The following is a 22,260-nucleotide window of genomic DNA, read 5'->3' on the forward strand; positions in this document are numbered from 1 at the left end:
GTGTTCGAATTCATTTTTCGACAATTCCAAGCGATTGAGGTATTCTGTATCTTCGCGATACATTCGCTTATCGGCTTATCTCGCGTAAAGTCGCGTTCAGTTGCGTTCGAGAATCGTCGCGTTGACAGTGGGCTTATTAGTTATTAGAGTCCCTCTAGTAAGAGTTAAGATATAAGAGCTGAAGAATGCCATTGCCAGGTGTCGGGTACCAACTGAAAACAGCACAATTCCATCAATCATGGTTGACAGTTGATAGTCCGATTTCGCGTCCGTTCGCGCCTTCTACACCATAAAACAGTTGCTCATACCAATTCACAGAGTCACTACAACATCAAAAGTATTTGCAATACGGCGGCGTTTAAAGGGACTCAAAATCTGACCAATCAGGAGATCGGTGTCCCTCATACATCACTTAAGAGGAACTCTACTAGTTACTAGTTTCAAACAATTCAGATGCGGTGCGATATTTCAGCATTTCTAGTTAAACGGGAATTATTTGATCAAATTTCAATAACTTTTTGTTTGTTGGTCAATTAAACGTTACAATTTATATTTACGGAGTATTAGACGATGTTTTGAGAAGAATTTTAATCGGTACAATGTCATTTTGTCTAACCTAATAGACGATCAGATTGCTTCCGTAAATTTGATATTTTACTACGCTTTACTTTTAGATTATTTAAAAGTTTCAAATTATTTAAAAGTTTATCCACTGATTTAAGTGGAGATTTAAGAATCATAAAGGCGATATGCATTGTGAAAATATATGATTATTATGATGATTATAGTGGATAATTTTGAGATCCACTATCAAAGTATATTTACATACATATAAAGTTACAACGTACTAATGAATTTTTCTTTTTTATAAAAATCAAATTTGCTAAAATATTAAATTTACAATGAAAGTTCAATTTAACAAATATTTACGTATGAATAAATTATAAAATAATAAAGTATTTACATATAAATGTTTACACATTAATTTGCCAACAAATTACATACAATTTTTATTAAGTTTGTCATTGACATATAAAACATACAAACATATAAATGTAAATATAATATGCGTGATATATTATCATATTATGTATTACAAAAATGTATACTTTACATTTTATTACTTTAGGAACTATAAAATACATTACTGTTACTATATAATTTTCTAATCCAATGTAAAGACGTACAATATAAAGATATATTTACACGATTAGATACAACGGTACTGATTTTTGTGAAAACATACAATTTTGTATATTTAAAAAAATTAATTGTGTAATTTTTATAGTATATATTTATATAATTTTACATTCTTTTAATGTCAGAGGAAGCATGAAATTGAGTTATATGCTAAAATTATGTGTTTTATTTGTTCTGACAGAATCCAACCTTTAAAATTATTATTAAATAAAATAGCCTGTACGACCATATGTATTATATTGGCACATTAAATAATATTTTATAATATAATAATTTAAAAAAATGTTTAAAATATGAAAGTACAGACATATGTCAATATATTTTTTATAATTATTCAAAGCTCTATCGGTTATTATTACTTATCGCTCTTTTTATTAAAATTTCTGATAAAATTAATTTTTCGTGGATATTATTCCATTTAATTAAGCAATAAATATACTTCATTCCATATTGACATTTGTTTTTTTATTTCAGGTAAGGTCACTACTTTCATTCTACTCGCGTATTTGATGACCACTTTGCGGTGAGTACATTTATACCAAATAATACAAATAATGTTATCTGATAAACAGCTAAACAAATATGACAAATTAAAGCTGGTTATAAAGGAACCAATAACATTAATGTTCCACGAATACAATAACATATGAATTCAATTACTTACAAATTAGATGATCGGCAACAGAGCACGGCGATGTAAAAAATCGTATCGGAAATTCAAATTATGTATAAATGAACGCAGCAGTGTATATATAGAATTAGTTAGAACTCATAAAACAGGAGAGCACATTATTATGCAGCTCAGAAGGGGTTAAGCAATGTGTTACGGTAGAAAAGATACGTGTCCAAGGCATAATGTAGATATATGTATATACATATAATGTATGTATACACACACACACATATATACATATATATATATATATATATATATATACACATATACGCACACGATGTCGGAGCATATCCGCCGGCTTAGCCGGCGGCGTTTGAAAATAGATCGGGGAACGATAAAGTGCAGCCGTGTCGGTGAGCTATCGAGGGTTTGCGCAATAATCGTAGATAGATTTATGCTAGATGGGATTGTTGTGAAAACGATCAACTCGTGGATCGCGAGGGTGAAGTGTGTCTAGGCAGAAATATCGGATGGTCGACACCATGATCTCGAGGCATCGAGACGACGTTGACTGATCTAGTCGCTTTTCTACGCAATCAAATTCTGAAATGTTATGACACGACTTGAAACATGTTCTGAATACACATTGTGTACTTAACTTTTATTTTTTTTTATAAAGATGTAATAAAACATCCATTATTTTATTTTGAAGTATAGAAAATTAAAACTAATTACGTAATGTTGAGAGAGGAAACTCTCTCCAAACAAAAAGTTCCTAAAACTCATTCTGAAGGGTCATGTTTATATTTTCTGTGCGTTTTTTTATCTTTTAAATATTAAACAACAACTGTAGTACAACAAATTAAGTATTAATATAATCATTTACTTATGGTTTTATTTATTAAAAGTAATAATATTTATTTAGAAGAGAAGTGTGGTTATGATATAGATATTACAATAACAATATTGCAATAATTTTGTAAGTATAGAATTGAACATAGGAGGAAATAGATATTATATAATTATTGTTAGAATTATTACAAATCGTACATCATATCTCTTTGATACTCCTATACGTATACAAGAGTACACGCCCATTTCTTTCTTTCTTTTTTTTTTACACGCACATTGCGCAACTCACGAGAATGCGAGAGGGACAGACTGACAGAAATGGATCCGGGATCGGGTTATGATCGGATCTGGACCCCGACCCAGGTCCGGAAACAATTTTGGTGCCGCGGGCGGGGAAAGCAAGGCTCTAGCCTGACAGACGTTTCTCTCCCTTCGCACGTTCTCGCGCCTTTTTCGACAGCCAGTTTCGCGTTACTGAGATAGCCACCAGCTGAGCCCCGGGTATACATCGACACCATAATGAAGGGTGATTGGAGTGTCGCGCAAGAGCTGTAGCGGAATGTTTATCATCGCTTGTACAGTAGAACGTCGTTTATTAGAATCACGTTTACCGAAGTCGTTTCGTGCAACGTAAACTGAACTGCCGAGAGCGTGCGGTTATAAATCAGTTGAATCACCGTTTCTAAGAATCTATCTTCCCTGCAAATTCACTTGATAATCTACCATGATAAGAAAGATTTCTTTCTTTATAGATTTTTAAATTCGTGTAGCATACATTACATATATTTCGTTTAAAATTTTTCAATATCAGATTTATGCCTTCGAAAAGTGTTGATCTTATAATATTTTTACTCATTCCGTGCACGTTTTATACATAGATTAGTGTTTCAGTTGATTTCTTAATCTTAAAAAACAATGATACACAGAACAGATGGTTAATTTTACAAAATCCTCTGATTGTAGATCTTTGGTAATAATTTTACAAAGTCGAATCGTAGATCTTTGTTAACGTCATTCCATATAAAACAGGTTGCCTAATTCTAATTCGCGAATTTTTGATGGAGTAGCCTACATAAATCTTTACTTTTGACTCTTCTTTCTTTATATACAATTCGACAAAATGCAAAGGCAGGTCAACGAGATAAAATTTCGTACGCGTGTATCGTGAATTCGTCGTCGTTTTAGCAGCTGAGAGCGACTTGAAGTGAAAGAGAAGAAGGAGAAAGAAAGAGAGAGAGAGAGAGAGAGAGAGAGAGAGAGAGAGAAAGACCTAGATTTCATTTTCGTTGATGAGCTTGGCATCGGTCCAACTCGCCTAAATATATACCACCTTTTTCTCTGTCTTTCTCTTACCTTCTCCTTGTCGTTTTCGTTGGATCATTCCTAGTTCATGAAACCAATGGAAAAGCCTAAGAGTTCTGCCGGGATTTATCCTAATACGAATTAAAATGATGCAGAAATGAGAAAGATTAAAGTGCACGTAAAAATTTATCTCTTGTAACATTATGAGAGAAAACTCAACAGTAAAAGATATTAATTTCATATTTTTATTTCAATTTAAATTGAACATAAATACATTCAAATAAGTATTTAAATAAGTATGCTAATATGAATAATAATAAATAATCGCTGGTTATTTTTCACAAATATTTTATCATGCTATCAATTCCATCAGATATTTTATCGGTTTTCGCTCTGTGGGTACTTGGGCAGTGACAAAAATTGTGTGGTTTATACCTTTGATGTCAAGAAACAAAAAAAAAAATAATAATAATAGTGCACTATGAACTATCAGCTGTCAATTTCAGATAAAACGAAACATAAGAAAACACATGAAAAAAACAAAGATCGATATTTCGAATTCGCTCTGTGCCGCAAGAGGCCGGACTCGGTTCGTGCAAAAGTATTCGATGGACCGCTCGTCAAACGCCTCGTTGTCGTAACGTAATTTACGACGGAGTTTTCCTAGAGATTTCACTTTACAACTTGCTCGCAGTTACAATGCTGCGGATCCCACCGAAAGAGCTCGGTGAACTCAAAATGAGAAAGCAACTACCCGTGCAATCGCGTATAGTAGATTTCGATGGTTACATATTCGCCATTTACGAGCCGATTTGAGTTTCTTACTGAAGAAAACGGCTTGGAGACTTTCGACCTTGGGATATCGCTCGCGAGTTCAATCTGACGGCTTTTTCAACGAGCATGGTTACTGCGCTCCAATAATTCGTGCGTAGACACGGAAAATAATTCTTGTAAACGCGGTGTGTTCGCGGGAGAAACGAGTTTTTGAATTTCCTACGATTAAACTTCATACGCAGCGTTCTATCGGCGATTCATTTGGCAGTAACAAAAGCTTGACGGAAATGGAAATTGAATATTTACAGAGGGAACGTACAGAGAAATGTTACTTTGATGAGCTGAAAATTGCAGCATATTTATGAGAATTTAAATAAGACCGTAACATTTGACTCGTCTGTCGTAATTTTTTACTTTTCGATAAGTAGTTTACTAAAATAAGTCATTAAAATTCGAAATAAATGATTCTATTAATTTATTCACTTCACAATTAGATATTATTCAACCATTAGATATTATTTCTTCATATTCATATTTAAAATTGTATTGACTTCCCTTCAATTTAACTTTTATATTTATTACTTCTCGCTAACATATTTTACAGATATTTGATAATAATTAGGAAGTTTTAGATCTAAATCAATCTATCATAAATATATAGACAAACATGATTAGTTTACTAATGCAAATGACGACACAAGTCATAAACGTTATCAGGAAACAACTCGGTCCCAGAGTGGAAAGTTTCCTTCGGCTCTATTCCAGCAGCATCGCGTCACAAATTTGCGGTACTTTCACGACGCAATTGCGCCATCGCGACACAGCGATTCCGCGGCTGGTTTTCGGCGGCGATTTACGGCGACGAGAATGACAATGGCGTCGGAAAAGTTCGCACATAACGACGACGACGACGACGACGACGACGACGACGACGACGACGACGACGACGACGCCGGTCGCGGCGGGTGAAGTGACTCTAACGGTACATCCCTGTGCGCTTTCAACGTGGTCTACCAACCTACTGTACTGTGCCTACCTACTACCTATCTGCCTACCTACTTACCTACCTACATACCTATACATACATCCTTCGCTCTTGCGGGGAGCCCGCCTAGGTCCGCATCGATCGCACGTATATGTATAACGCGTACATGCTTATCGATCGCGTTGCCCCAACTCGCCTCGTCGCCTCGCCTTCTTCCCTCTCGCACGGGAAAAAGGCGAAACGAAAAAAAAAACCCTCGACCACCCCCGCCTTTCTCCACCTCGATCGCAATGAAGTACACAAGATCCTACCGTTCTCGTGTCACGTTGCGCCTCGGTAGAATTATGTTTACATTGGTATATCGCAACGATACCAGGGGTTGCTACTCTAAGCGGAACGTAAGCAACATCGTCATATCTAAGCTGGTCACGAAAGAGAACGTAAATTATTATTGATACAGTGAAGTTGACAGTTGACCCCTTCTTTCGCATCTCACCGAGTCAATTTTCTTTTCGAATAAATTTCGACTGAACATTTTGTTTAAAATAAGAAGTTCTAAGCTTTGCTTATTGTTCTTATATACTAAACATGGTCTTTCGTCCTGACTTTTTAAGTAAAAAAGACTTGTTTCTTGACAGCATATTTAATTCTGCCTTTCTAGGAATTTAATAAGCGTCTTGCTGTATCTTGTCGGCTTAACTGTATCAATTAAAAGGGTAAATGGTTGAAGAAGGTATGACATATTCTTATGAAGATTGACTTGTATTTCTTTATAAATAAAATAAATGATTATTTTTTATTATATTTATTCACTAGTACATATAATATAATTTTTAATTATTATTTATATTTTTAATTATAATTTTTAACTGATTTGTGTAACTTCAAAGTTGATAAATAACTTTAAGAGATTATATCCGCTTTAGTTATATGTCTCTTCGATTATAAATTCTGCAGCTATTTAATTAAACCAATTCATATAATAGCGAATAATATTATTAGATGTTGGAATTAATTCGTAGCGTTTTACAAGTGATGGGAAGTACTTTCATTAATGTATTTTTTAATGCTCATGTGAAATAAATAACATTCTTTCATTAAAAAACGCTACGAATTAATTCCAACACCTAATAATTACCTACTAATTATACTACATTAATAATAATAATACGTTATAATAGGAATGATCATGATTATTTTTCGCTCTTTTAAGTTATTTAAATCAATATTTTAAAGAAAAATTAATACATATTTATATTTATATATATGCATAATATATTGGGTTGACAAGAAAGTAATTGCATTTTTTTAAAAGGCATCTATCAGTAAAAACTGCAATTACTTTCTTATCAACCAATATAAATATATCTTGATGTGCTTTTAAAAGTAGAGATTTCAAACTTTAATACCCTTTTTTTAAATTTAAATTTCATTCATTATTGACGAAGATATTATATATACAACTTTAAGCTAAAAAAACGCAATTACTTTCTTGCCAACCCAATATTATATATATAATACGTATATATATATATATATATATATATATATATATATATATATATTGTGTGTGTTTATTAATTCTTTTTTGAAGTATTAAATACTTTGGGAGATAGATCGGCATTTATTTATTTTATATATATATATATATATATATATATATATATATATATAAAATAAATACTATGAAAGAAGAGATGTTATAATAACGGGATTTCACGTGAATTGAGAATTGCTGATAAAATTCCCAATTCAGACTCAAAACCGCAACGTCCTCGACCGTTCGATTCATCGCTCTTTTGTGTCCGGTTTCAAGCCGCATGGGTCATTGACAGTGGATGCGCGTAAATAACTGTAATTTGTCGTTTCCATCACAGATAACCAGTAGACTATTGCGTCACAAGTCTTCTACCAAACCCGCACGATTCCACGCCCATATGGACAGTAAAACTGTGAGAATTCGCAATAACAGTAGTATCTCCGTCTACATAACAGTAGATTGTTGCAATATTACATTATTCTTTATTAACTCATTCACCGTATTTAAAAAATTTTTAATGACAGTCGAGTTTGTGAAGAAATAGCAAGACTTATTTTGACTATAACTCAATTGCTAAAATTAACATCACTTTAACATCACTTTGTAATTATAATATAAATATAAATATGAGCACTACGTGTGTGATCGTAGTAATACATAAAGTCATATATATTTTATGTTTAATTGGTTGAAAAATCACATGTCAAATATATTTTTTAATATGCGCCTTCGTAATAAGTATAGAAAAAAATATCAAATGCAAATAAGAGTAAGCATGTTTCGCAAAATATTTGCAAAAAAAATTTTCTTAAACCTCTGTTACCGGCAAAATTCAATTTGCAATGTTATGTAAATATTCCCGAGCAACGACTACTTTGATAAGTAGGTATCCGAGATACGAGTATCCATTTTGAAATCTAAACGATCCGATCCTAACGATCGATAGTTCTTCTATCTCACAGCATCGGCCCGGTTTTATATGTCAGATTTTAAGAATTTCGGCTCATTCTTTTCACGGTCAAATAATAGAGATCCTTCCCGTTTGGGCCGATCGATTCGATCGCGTCGCGTCTTCCCACGTACCTGTGGAGAAACCGTCATCTGGAATAATACGTGAAACGACAATGAGTTTGAGTGGGAGGGAGTGAACGACCTAACGGTGCGATATCGAGTGTCGCGGATGCTTTTATATGATCATTGAAAAAAAGTTCTATATATTTCAATTCTGAACGAAGAGGAATTGTTACGCCGAAAAAACGGTATAACAATGTCATGCAATGCCAAATTTTAAACATTTAGCTTGAAATATCTGGTATAATTTGATCAATTATGAAAGTACGCAATTATGCGAAAATATAAAAATAAAGTTACGAAACTACATAATGAATATGAAAAGAAATTGTCTACAGCGGTTACTTAAGAGAAATGAATGAGTGTTAGAATGCTTACTAACAAGAAAGAGGATATACATATATATAAATGAAGCACTTTAAGTAAAAAGCTAAGCAAAACCAGGAGAGAGAGAGAGAGAGAGAGAGAGAGAGAGAGAGAGAGAGAGAGAGAAAGAGAGATGTTAAAGTGATTATTATAATTTATTTACGGCCATACCAATTATTAGATTTTTTAAATCATTAATTTAAATTTACGATAAATTTTGCTTGCCTAAAAGTAAAAAGTATGTTATAATTGTAGTATATCATTTCGAGTGATTATTACAATAAAATAAATCATATTACTTTCAGTAAAGTAAATTATGCTTACAGTAAAGTCCCAAGCAATACAAAGTGTAAAATTAAGACATAAGAAATTTTTAAGCGTCTTTTAGACGCCAAAGATTTTATATCTTGATTTTGGACACATTGTGTCTGGAGTAAATCGTACTATTTTTTAAGATTGATGAGCAAATAACTCTCAGGACTTTTACACACTTGTATTTTTTTACTACGCAGTAAAGTAATTTTGAAGTCAATGCTAAGGAAAAACTCGCCGAAAGTAATTTCTATTAAGATGTATGATAATTTATAAATTTATTTTACGACATGTAAAAAATAGCTTACAGTACGATAATGTCATATACAATAGACCTGCCAATTCCATAAAATTTATTAAAATTCTACCTTCTTCTTCTATATTACTTTATATTGTTTTCTGTGTAAAAAGAAATTTAATAAAATTCTAGCGTATATTACTTTACATTGTTCTCCGTATTTCATATTGTTTTTTGTAAAATGAAATTTATTAGAATTTTTCTAAAGTATAGATTTACGAAATGTAAAAAGTACTTTATTATGATTAATCGACGATTACACTTTCATCGGAAATTAAAGAAAATTGTACATAAGCGCCTGTTCTCTCTCTCTCTCTTATATGGTCCTTCCATTTCCATTATACTACAATTTATTAAAATTTGAGTGTATATTATTTTATATTTTTGTCCATGTAGACTCTACATTATCAATTTATATTTAAAAACCCATCGACAATCGTTATTGCATTCTCCTTTTCTTCTCTCTCTCTCTCTCTCTCTCTCTCTCTCTTTCTCTCTCTCCCTCTCCCTCTCCCTCTCTCTCCCTCTCCCTCTCCCTCTCTCTCCCTCTCTCTCTCTCTCTCTCTCTCTCTCTCTCTCTCTATCTCTCTATATATATCAGCTTGTGAGTCATTATACATATAAGCGCTCGTTAAAAATATTCCGTACTTCTGTCAAATTTTTCAGCAATCTCTTTATAATCACTATATTAATTTTAACTTATTTGTTCTATTATTTATTACATAAACTTCATATTTAATTGTTAAAAGACTGTACTTTAATTTTAATTCTTATGCTCGTAACTATGAAAGCTAATGAAGTTATTCTGAATAATTTTCTTCAGTATAGATTGCAAATAATTAATTTTCATTGTTACCTTATATTATTTTGACATTTTAATAGATAAAAAAAATAGTAAGAGATATATCTAAGATTAAAATATAAAAAACACTGCTTCAAAGAAAGTTTGTGATTTTCCTTGATAATAGAAAGTTTAAAATGCATTCAACGTTAAACTAAATCGATGATACGTTCAAGTTTAAATGTTCGGTGATAGTTCAATCTTTATTCGTATAAATTACTGAAGCCTTCTTGAAATTCTCATCAACGTTTGGTTCCCGAACAGCACTACTCTAACTATGAAATCAGAAATCATGATTAGCCTTAACGGTGATATCTAGATGACGACGATGGCGATGCCTTTCTGTTAAAGCAACGCCTGCTTCGTTGTGGCAACGACAATGATGATTATGACTACGACTATGACTACGACTACGATTACGACTATGACGGCGACGACGACGGTATCCCTACCAATCGATCGTTTAGGATCGATCGTGGCACGGTAAGTGCGTGCGCCATTCTGTAACCGGCCTCGCTAGACAGAAAGTAAACGCTTTTAACCCCCTCTCTATTTCTCCTCCACCCTTTTGTCACATATGTGTTACATTTACGAAGGGATCGTTATGAAATCGTCGTTTATTATATTTATTAGCGCGCAACGAAGAGCTGACATAATCGGAACGTCGAATAAAAAAAGCGCATTTTAAACGAGGTTTAACTAATGGATTTAAAGTTTTATTTAATTACACAATATATATGTTCCAAGTAGATTGAGTAATCAATAATTTGAACGAAAATAATCTTTCTTTTAATATCATTTAAAGATATAATCCCTAAAGCGCGAATTGTTTTTATTATAAATCAAAATTATAAATAACACATATGAATACGGGAACGTAAATTATTATACAAATTATCTATGATATATATATAAATTAGATAAAAACTTGTCACGATCAAAAATAGCATCAGAATCTATAAATTGGTATCCGCATTAGAATCTATAACTCTCCTAATAACCTTATCCCGTATGACATCATGTCGCAGTGATGTAATGTAGCATACGCATGTATTAGAACTTTTCAAGCTGAAACTATCGCAAAAGTTTATATTTATATTATGAACATCCTGTGTCCACCCTTTGTAATCAGGACAGGTTAACATCGAAGGGGATTCCTTACGATCGCAGAGCATCGTCCGCGTCCGTGCGGAAGACTCCGGAAAGTATTGAAGGGAGCACGGGCTGCAACTCGACCTATCCCAACGTGATCCTGTTTACAGCAACCCTTACTACCCTTTTCCTCTCTTTCTCTCGCATCTCTTCAGTCTCGACTTATCTAAAAGCTCTCCACTTTTCCGCTCCTCCTTTCTCACCCTACCACCCCATTCTTCTTTTCTGTCGCGAGAGAGAGAGAGAGAGAGAGAGAGAGAGTGTGTGTGTGTGTGTGTGTGTGTGTGTGTGTACGCGCGCGCGCGCGCGTGTGTTTCCTTATTCACACACAACGCGCATTCCCTCTTTCCCTCCTCCCTCGCATCCCCTCCTTGTCCCTTCCACCCTTCCCCCGCCTCCTACTTTGTGCCCTGCGCACCGTGCCCTCCTCACCATCGCACTCACGCTTTCTTCGTCTCATTCTCCCTCTCTCTTCAATCGACTTGCAAACGCGAAAGACCGACAAAGAGGCATTGATAGAGAGGGGGACGAGAGAGGGAACGAGAGGGCGAACGGTGGGGCTGGCTCTCTCTGGTCTTGCGCGACGCGTACCAGTCAACCCAGAGCCACGGTCGCGCGACAGCCACGGTGCCCGTGGAAAGGGATCGTTCGCAATTGACATAGTCGCGATTTTTCCCTCAAGTGCCTCGCGGTAATCTCTCCCGGTCTCTCCCTGCTCCTCCTCTCCCACGCGAGCACCGTTGCTCTCCCATGCGCTCGGCCGTTTCGGAGTGACCCGTAGAGAGTGCGTTCTCCGCGTGCGTTCTCCAACTCCAACACTGCGGAGTGACCGGCGTTGCGTCGCGTCGTACGACGGTCGCGAGAAAGAGAACGAGAGAAAGAGAGAGAAAGAGAGAGAAAAAGAGCGCGATCTCCGACACTCCGCGTGTCGCCGCAACTATACCGCGTCCGCGAAGAGACCGATGGCACACGGCGAGTCGGAGCCCATCGTCGTCGTCGTCGTCGTCGCCGCGATTACTTGGCCAGCGTGCGGCCCTCGCGCGCGGATAGTCGGGATGCGGAGGGGCTGCTCGTGACTGTCCGCGCGAGTGTACCAGTCGACGCCCCGCGAACGGACCCACGGAGGAGTATCGGTTGTATCGGAGTGCCGGTGCAGGACGGCACCAACGTCGCTTTCGTCTTCACCTGCTACGTACTTGGCAGACATCGTCGTGCACGTCGTCGTTGTCGTCGTCGTCGTCGTCGTCGTCGTCGTCGTCTTTATTTGGCGGCGCCGCGACGAGAGGGAAAAAGAGTAGTATCGACGTTTTCTCGTGCCGGCGCCCCGCGGTGCCACCCTTTACGCGCGGAGGAACCGCAGCGGCCGGCCCGCACGGGCCGCGCACGAGTCAGTGAAAGTGAGTGATGCGAACGCGTCCGCCGACGTGGAGGAGGGGGAGGAGCGAGTGCGACGACGACGGGACGAGCAAGTGTCACCGCGACTTCTTCGGGGTTGTTTTTCTCTTTTTGTGATATCTCGACGCGCGTCCTCGGGGGATTGCTACGACATTACGAAATTATTCAGTCTGATGAACGACGCAGTGGTGGGTTCCAGGATAAAATTCATCCCCTCGGCTCGTTTCGTGCAGGTTCACTCTTTCCCCAGAGAGAAGATGTCTCTCTTGGGAATAGCTGTACGTCATAACGTCAGACAGCGTCAAGAAAGTCGATCTTGAGAGTTGATACGAGAGTATACTATCTTTCTCGTCAATGGAAAGTTTATATCGTCAAACGTAGTTGTTATGTTACTATTTATATTATGCTAAATAATTACTTTAACAGCCTTTAAAAAATCTCAAAATGGTTTTAATAAATAGATTTGATCAATTATTTTGGCACGATAAAATTAGTTCGGTCATATTCTTATGCGTTTATAAATAGTTGTGGTAATAGAACATTAAAGGCAACTGAGAGCATATCGTAGTTAACGTTAGTGTATATTTATTATATGCCAATAACAGATGAATTCTTGTTGCTTACATCATTCTTTGATTACGAACGTTTTGGTCTTATTTTAGGCCATCTTTAGCGAATTAAAAATAAATTGAAGCCATGTATTCTTGATGAAATCAAAGATAATTCATACATAATTCATACATTGCGAATGTTCCTTCTTGAGTAATTATATTAGGTGTTGGAATTAATTCGTAGCGTTTTACAAGTGATGGGAAGTACTTTCATTAATGTATTTTTTAATGCTCATGTGAAATAAATAACATTCTTTCATTAAAAAACGCTACGAATTAATTCCAACACCTAATATATATATATATATATACGACTGTTAAATTCGGTCCAACCAAGAAACAACAAATGGCATATTAATAAAATAACCGCAGTGATTTGTTTTAAAAAATTCGCTAAATGATCTGTTTTCGTCGAGGAATAAAATAAAAATTATTTTACTTTATTTTAAAATATTTGTATAAATTTAAAAATAACATTTAAGGATTTTATTTAAATTTGATCCGTTAACGTTTAAGTGTGTTTACCGCCGAATATAGATACATTTATTTTTATTTATGCTAGTGGAAATACGAAATCTTACAATATTTAGCATTGAATAGTAGGGCAGTATATTTAGCGCTAAATACAGTGGAAATGCTGGGATTTAAGATAGGAAATTGAATTATCTTTTCTAAAAGAATACAGGACTTTTTTGTATAATATCGCGAAAAAGTGTGCTTTATTCTTCAGTGTCTAATGACGCACGCGAATCTCAATTAATGAATCTTTTCTCTCGCGCAAAAAAATTCACTTAACTAAAGAAAGCTTGTTGATGTTGTGGAATATGAATGATGTTCTTTTCATTTTCATATCATCGATTTTCTACTTTTCCTTATTATCTTATAACTTGGAGTATTTACGATTTTGCGACATTTATCCAGCTTTCTCTCCCTCTCCTCTCCGTTTCTCTCGCTCTTTCTCGCTCTCCTTCTCATTCTCTCGCCCACTCCAACATTTACCTCCCGGTTATGGATATTATTAAGTAATACCTACATCGCACGCACAGCGATACAAACGCGCGAATATGTGCGCGAGCGCATGCTGCACGCAGGCGAATGGAAAAGCACGGGTTCTCATTCCGGTGATATCTCGCATTCGCGAGGCTATAATCAGAGATTTCTTCCTTTCCCAATGCGACTGAATGCGTATTAGAAGACCTAACAACTTTTCAATATGATAACTGATTATCTCGGATGCAAATCAATACTGGAAGTGCACATAGGGTGGTTCGACGTATTTCATGCTATAATTTCGAGTTTTTGTTTTTCGAGAAATTCCAGACCGCGCGTATTTCTCTCTCGATGACACTTTCTCATAAATCCTTTGGCGTTACATATATTTTATGCTTTTTAAATCAAGTACAATATTTTCTTGTTGAAAATGAAGAGACAATCGGATGTAAAAACTTGAGCGAAATTATCGAAAGGACGATTTATTTAGTAATTAGGTAAATTTATATAGTGTGTAAAAATTACGTGGTACTATCGGTATTACACATGATGGAATAATTTACATGGTGTAATCATAAAATGTATATTAGAAGATAGACTATTCCCGTTGTTATCTATACGACGGTGTCCTCGCGAGGCGACCGGAAATACCCACGTGACGTGATGGGACGAAGACAACAATAGGAAACATGAAATTACGTTATATGCAAAGTGTCTTAAAATATCAGACATCATTACTGAAATAGTTTTACTAATTTTATCTCTATTAGAAAGTAAATCATTTGAAATTAAAGAAGAAAAAGCCTCGTTATGTGCAATTTAAAGTATTAATTTATCCAACAACTTTTAATATTAACTTTTAATATTAATTCTTAATTGTTTCAAGAATATGAAACATTTTTGCAATGCAAAAATTGTATCGCTGCAGATTTGTCACATATACGTCAAGAATCATGTATTGTATATTTTATTTATTACATAATTATTGATATCTCAATTAAGTGACAGTTGGTATATGAATTTATTCGTGGTTAAGAACATATATTATGTTTATCGTTTGAAAATTGTCTATATAGAGAATCATTTATTTATATAGATCAAGTTGGACCGATTGTTGTCGAATATATGAAATAAATATCCAAGTTGAGAGATTATAGGCTCTGACGAAGTAAATCAATAAATGAGAAATGCCAATAGGAACCAACATTTGGTATTGATATGTTTGATTTTATTCAAATGTGATTATCCATGCATCAATACAATTTTTGAATCGAGAATGAAAACGTTTTAATCCTCAATTTGAATCCTCTTCAGTTTAAGTTCAATGTCGATGTCTTTAATGATATTAAGTTTGGAAATTTAATAACTGTGTGGATGAAGAAATTAGTAATCAGTTTTACACAGCGTTTCACTGTTAGTACACATATTGCATTATAAACATCGACATTGAACTTACACTGAAAAGGATCCAAATCGAGAATCGTTTGGATAATTATATTGATGCATAGACAATTACATTTGAATAAAATCAAACACATCAACACCAAGTGTTCGGCTCTTATTGGCATTTCCCATTTGTTTAATAAATATTCAAATCATCTTTAATCATAAATCGTCTTTCTTAGATCGACAGGTAGGGATAAGTGCGAATCGCGTGCACATGGTCAGGTCACCTGTGCAATTCTCCCCCCCCCCCCTCTCTCTCTCTCTCTCTCTTTTTCGTGATAATAACGATGCCGTAATAACGTCGCTGACATGCTCGTGCCAGAACCGAAGTATATGCTCGATGTATACGACCTAAATAAGATGCGATGCCCCCCCAGGGCGAAAGTAATTCACACGCGCGAACGGGAGCTCGTGCGCGCACACGCCGTACCTCACCGACTTTTAGGCTTTATTTGCTACACCAGTCTGATAACATTTGCACCTTGCTGCACCTGACTTTACCGCTAGCACACATTCGGCTTGGATAAAACGATCACAGCTGTAGTAATTTAATTTGCTTAATACTTAACTCTATTTGCTATACCTGTGTATGTTAGTTTAATGTCATTATTACATCTCAATTTATAAAAGGAATAATTAAAATTAATTATATCATAATAATAATATAATAAAAGATAATGCATTCTGCAAAAAGTAAAAATAATCGCACAATTTGAAAAATTTTTTTTAAATCACAAAATCTAATAACGTATTACACATTTTGCAGTATCTTAAAATTGTTACATTATCACAATATCATTCTTATTGAAGTTTTGCACACATAAAGCTTACCTAATTACGGCCGTTTCTCAATTAAAATTTAATAACGCTAATTGAGGACTGAAAGTTGAAATGAAAAAATGTAATATGGCATATTTTATACTTGGCAGTTTAATTATTATTGCAAACATATAATTGACTTAAAAACAGTTTGCGTATACTTGTCTTATTTTGATAGCGATTCTCAACGCGATCTCTTTGCTGATCGTGGAGAAGATACTAGGCGCTATAGTAAAGCGAAAAAGAGACAAAGCGGAAAGGATAGACATTGAGAGGGAGCATCGAGTCAGTAGGCTAGTGGGAACGTAAACGGTACGTACGGTACCGCGAGCCTTCTCCCTCTTTTTCTCTTATACTTTCCGCCTTCCTTCCTCTTCTCTTACAATTTTCTCCTTCTATTGTGGTCTACATATACATGTACGTGTTTGTAACTTATACATATATACTCGGAATATATATATATATATACATAGTGTATGATGTGTATATATATATATATATATAACGGTAATTTTAGTATTCTTGGGAGCAGCATTTCCCAAACGATTGTAAGCCAAGAATTCTCTTTACAAGTTCTGAGATTACAATAATAATAACAGTAACAGTGTCTAGTTTGTAAATAGTCTTAGTCAAGTGCTTAGGATCTTTAGATTGTTGAATCCTAGAACGCTTACAATTTTTGATTAATCGATGTTTAAATCCTCTTTGGAGGTTTTTTAGTACGAATATACCTGCATTTTTAATGAAAATTTATCCCTTTTGCCTTCTCTTTCTTACTTTACTCTATCTTGTCTTCGTACAATTAAAGACTTGTAACAGTTTTTTAAATCTCAATCATAGAGCCGTATAAAATTTCCATGACATATACAAAATTACATAAACAAGAATCATCAAGCAAAGTCAAGACTTTCATCTCTCGATTTCGCTGAGAATTTAGCCGCGTCATTGGTGTACACTTTTTTTAAGACACCCTATACGAGTGGGTGGTCGGCGTTGTGAAGCAGGCTCGCAAGCTCGGCCGGTGGTCGCCAAGCTTCGCTCGATAGCGATGCGCGGTTCCCCTCGACGCGAGCTCACCACTGCTTGCAACGCGGTTGGGATTAAAGGGGAACCATCGTGGTGCATGGAAATGCAGGATCGATGCGCCAGGAGTCGGCTGCTTTTTTTATGTCTGCCGCAGATCGATCGCTCAGGATTGATGACATGATGTCAGGTTTTATCCACTTCCTATTTAAATTCTATGTTTTAACTTTTCACTCTACTTTCATCGGTCTTAAGTAATCCTGTGGAAGTCAATTTTCTATTCATGAGCTGTGGCTATTCTTCATGACATTCATAGTCAAACTCTTGCAATCTTTAATTTTTAAATGCATCGCGTGTATTTAATTTATTCATATATTGATTTTAAAAAGAGCTATTTGTATGTGACTGAAGATTAAAATTAACTGTAAAATGTTCTTGAGGTTTTTATATGGATCCTAAGAATTTGGATTGATATTTATTTATATCATATTTATCTCTTTACTCCATGTTTTCACTTAGCACATACGATCTTCATACCGTACTATTATAAAACTTTTCGTTCGTCTATTATTTTAGAAAGTTGATTCGAAAACTTTCAAGGGGAGATTACATAAATGTCTCACAATTTGGAATTTGCGTCATGTTTCTTCAAATTAATCTGTTATTTCGCCACAATTTTTTTCATATATCGCGTGAGCACTTTTTCTAATCATTAATTTTATTAATCTGTCCTTTCGCTGTCTGGCAGAATTAAATTTTCCTTTATCCGCAATAAGATGGCACGAAACGATCCGATGGAAGTTGTAATCGTCGATCGAGCGAGAGCTAACTATGCTTTCTACTTCTTCTCGTATCTTGAAACTTAGAAAATATATGGCAGTTGAGTTAAATGAGAAAATATATTTACAGTAGATCTCTTATCAAATTAGCTCAACTGGACTCGAAAGTTTTAAAAAGGAATTCTTCTTGGATTTGATTGAAAAATATGTTTGTTTAAATTGGAATTGAAATAAATTGAAATGGAATATTGCAAAATGAATATTGGAGAGATTTTAAAGTTCGTAATATATTTTATTTATGTATTAATCTCAAATATTTTATGATAAACAAATAAGTTTTAGTCATATAATGCAATGAAAACTTTAATATTTAAGTTTTTTGGAAAATTCTGCCGGAGGTAGAATAAAAATCACTTTAATGTCGAGAATATGTAGAAAATAAGACGACAGTCGTCATATATGTGTCTATAAGTCGGCGCTCTCTCGCAATCGGCGCGATGGCAATTCCCTTCCAGATAAAAAACGAGAAGGGAAATTCGACGAAGCCATGTCACGTCGTTGGGTGCTGGCGCGATTTCCGACGACAGCAACGACGGTTACGCGGACAACGGCTACGGGAAGCGCGCCAACGACCGCGATAACGGCAAACGAAGCGAGCGCAACGACGTTAACGACCACGACGAGTACTAGACTCGGCGTGCTGCGACTTCGGGGTGACTAGAGTGAACCGTCAACGGTGCAACCATTAAGACAACGACAACAACGACTGCCACGTCGATTGAGGGGGCGAGTGATAGTACGCGATAAATCGTGTCACGTTGTAACGTCGTTGGGGTGGCGTGGAGAAGACGAAGAAGAAGGGGAAGAAAGAAGAAGAGGAAGAAAAAGTGGAACAAGACGATAGAACGGAGGACAAGGCGAATCTCTTAGCCGGTGAACCGGCTGAGGAATAGGACTAATCGCGAGTGTCCGAAGTGTTGATAGACTTATCGCTAAAGAGCGACAGTGGTGCATCGGACCGAAGAGTGAAAACGAATCTTCGGGATTAACGCCGTTACACGGCCGCGGATGTTACGCCGGGCCGGCACAGGACGCCCGGTGGTTCAGCAGGGCATCAGCCTGGCAGACGTCAGTCTACACCGTCACCACGGCGTTCAACATGTTCGAGATGTGGAGCGCGGTGAGTTCCAAGCTGGAACACTCCGCGACCTCCTCGGGCTCGCCGTTGCCGTTGACCTCGCACGCGCCCCAGACGCCCCACACGTCGTCAGGGAGCATAAAAGGTAAAGGGTCCGACTGAAAAGTTTATAGGGTTTGATATGGAACTAGGTTGCTTGGTAATATATAGAATATGTGCCTGCAATATGTAGAACATATTTCAGACCGATTGCGCCGACACGATGGTGATTAACTAAACAAACTGAATTGAATTAATTCTCTCTTTCTCGCCCTATCTATATTATAAATAAGATTAGCAAAAATAGCAATTCACTATCTCATAATTATTTAACTTAAATTTATGTATATATAATCAAAGAATCATATAAAAATTCATTTAGACATCCATTAATTTTAATACAATTAGATTGCTCCGTCACGTTTTAGAAAGAAATCTGAAATCAAATAATTCTCAAGTTAATGTAATATAAAAAGCTGAACTTATATTTATACAATAGTATATTTATACAATAGTAAATAAAAAAGTCAACCAAGAAATGATAAACACAAATGAGAGCGAAGAAGACCATATTCGGTTAAAGCGGATTTTCGTGGCTAATAATAGTTTTGCGTGAATCTTACAATTTCCGGTTTAAGTAATCTGTATTTTCTCATAATAAATTCTTTACAATGTTTTAAGACTCTGATCAGCATTTTAAAACACTCAACAAATGATCAGCACGCAGTTTGTTTAAGATAAATTGTACGATTTCATATAAAAACATTATTAGACGCCAAGATCGGCTTTGAATATAACTTCCTTCGCTTATTTGCGTTTATAATACATTATATTTATAATATATTCTTGAAATCTAAAAATATTTTAATTTGTATAATCCGGATGTACACACACGTACTTTTGCTAGAGCTTAAGATTTCAAGCGAAAACGAATGCATTGAATATTGGGATACTCGATCTTTAACCCGTTATGCTCATATATCATCTACATGACGAAATAGAACGAGATGTCTGATCGCGATTCGACGTGAATTATAAAATCCCATTAATCACGCGTGCGTCGAACGTTGTAATAAATCTCTTGTTACACATTGCTGTGGCATATCCATTTGCGCTCAAATCGTACCCTTACATTTTTAATATCTACTCGTACAACAGCAGATAGTCAATACCAAAAGTTGCCTTTCGTGAAATAATTAGCATATTAATTTGCATTGTGAAACGACGTACGCATCTAATAACAATTAAATCCGTAGTCTCCAATGCATAATGCTTTTCTTCGAAAACATCTAATGTGAGATTATAAAGCATGTATAGTACAAAATTAAATTAAAAACATGATGTACTTTATTGAATGTTACCAGTAAAAACAAAATATGTAATATTAACTGTCGTTGGTGCAATTACTGACATAAGTGCAATTGCGCTTGGTTCAAAGGTTTGTTGCGAAATCAATGCATGGTAGTCATCTCCGACGTGATTGACGTTCGATACGTATACTGTCATATTATTAACGATCATCTCGATTAGAGTCGAAGCGCGTACGCTGCTCACGATCACGCTCTCTTTTATTATTTGATTTCTTTAATACAAATGTAAATCTGTTATACATAGGAGCAAAATAAAATGTTCAACAAACTACAATATAAATTTTATATAAACGTATTTACTAAAATATATGGATACATATTGTGTAGAGGAGTAAATGAATTAAAAAAAATATTCATAATAATAATATATCAATATACCTAACATATACATGAAGCATATTATTTCAAGTTTAATATGTTATTTAATATAATATATTAAGCTTTTATATTTATTCACGTATTTTGATAGATGAACTATAACTATATGGATTGTAATTAATTTATAATTTTTGTTATGACGTATGAAGAGTAACTTTCTAATAAGGGTAGACCAAAAATCGCTACAGGAGAGATGAAAGCAAATTTTAATTAAAATATTTTTATTTCGTCGAAATAATTATACAACTAATTATTTTCACATTTTTCGAGTCGTAGATTCGCTCGCGAAATTAACGAAAAGTGAGGGTTGATGAATCTTAGAGCAAATCTATTTGCAAGGGCGGTGCAAAATTCACCAACAAGAGAGACTCGCTCTCGCGTCCTCGCGCGTCTTCGCAGTACTGTATTACCAGTCGGCCTCACGCGGGCGTTCTTCTTACGGAGTTTTGCGCAACCCGTTCTTACGTGGGTACTTTCGCTTTGCATAATTTGCTTGGCATCGTGCGTTTCGTATCGAGTATTCGTATTCGGGACGACCGCGAAGCGCAGGATCGTCACTTACAGACAGTTTCTGCGAAGCTTGTTTAAGTATAAGTTTTTTTCTCTTTTCTCCTTCCTCTCTCTTCCCTTTATCTTATAGACCTTCTTATTCATATTACAGGATGATATATTAATAATCTTTGCACGAAAAGTATCGCGAATGTTACTTTCTGAGGTTTGCTCTGTAGATCTGTAGGTCTTTAGAATTCTCAGGAAACTTTTATTTGCAGGACTTCTTATGAACTTCTGATTTTTTTAATTTTAAATTTTTGAAAAAAGATTTACAGGTTTTGCATATCAAATTTTATTATTTTGTAGATAATCGCTTTCAGTAAACTGTAGGTTGGATAAAAATGACAAATTTTGTTATTCACAATATCAAGTTTTTTATAGTTTTCATTTTAATTTTTGATTGATCAAATT

At 35.3% G+C, this 22,260-nt stretch overlaps 1 protein-coding gene across 7 annotated transcripts in view; it reads left to right on the top strand.

Moving 5' to 3' along the window:
* Positions 1-22,260, top strand: part of Hr3 (nuclear hormone receptor 3 ROR-beta) — a 115,325-nt gene that overhangs the window by 30,564 nt on the left and 62,501 nt on the right. Inside the window, exons 1-2 of one of the 7 annotated variants that reach the window (XM_087405931.1) lie at positions 11,868-12,892; positions 18,888-19,655. The exons of the other annotated variants lie outside the window; for them this stretch is intronic. Coding sequence (XP_087262057.1) covers positions 19,532-19,655 — 124 coding nt within the window. The 5' untranslated portion in view covers positions 11,868-12,892; positions 18,888-19,531. Of the gene's footprint in view, positions 1-11,867; positions 12,893-18,887; positions 19,656-22,260 lie in introns of those variants that run through there. 7 annotated transcript variants of the gene reach the window in all.

The sequence above is a fragment of the Acromyrmex echinatior genome, chromosome 4, assembly GCF_024713525.1.
Source record: "Acromyrmex echinatior isolate Ae372 chromosome 4, ASM2471352v2, whole genome shotgun sequence".
In the NCBI taxonomy this organism is placed as follows: Eukaryota; Metazoa; Arthropoda; class Insecta; order Hymenoptera; family Formicidae; genus Acromyrmex; species Acromyrmex echinatior.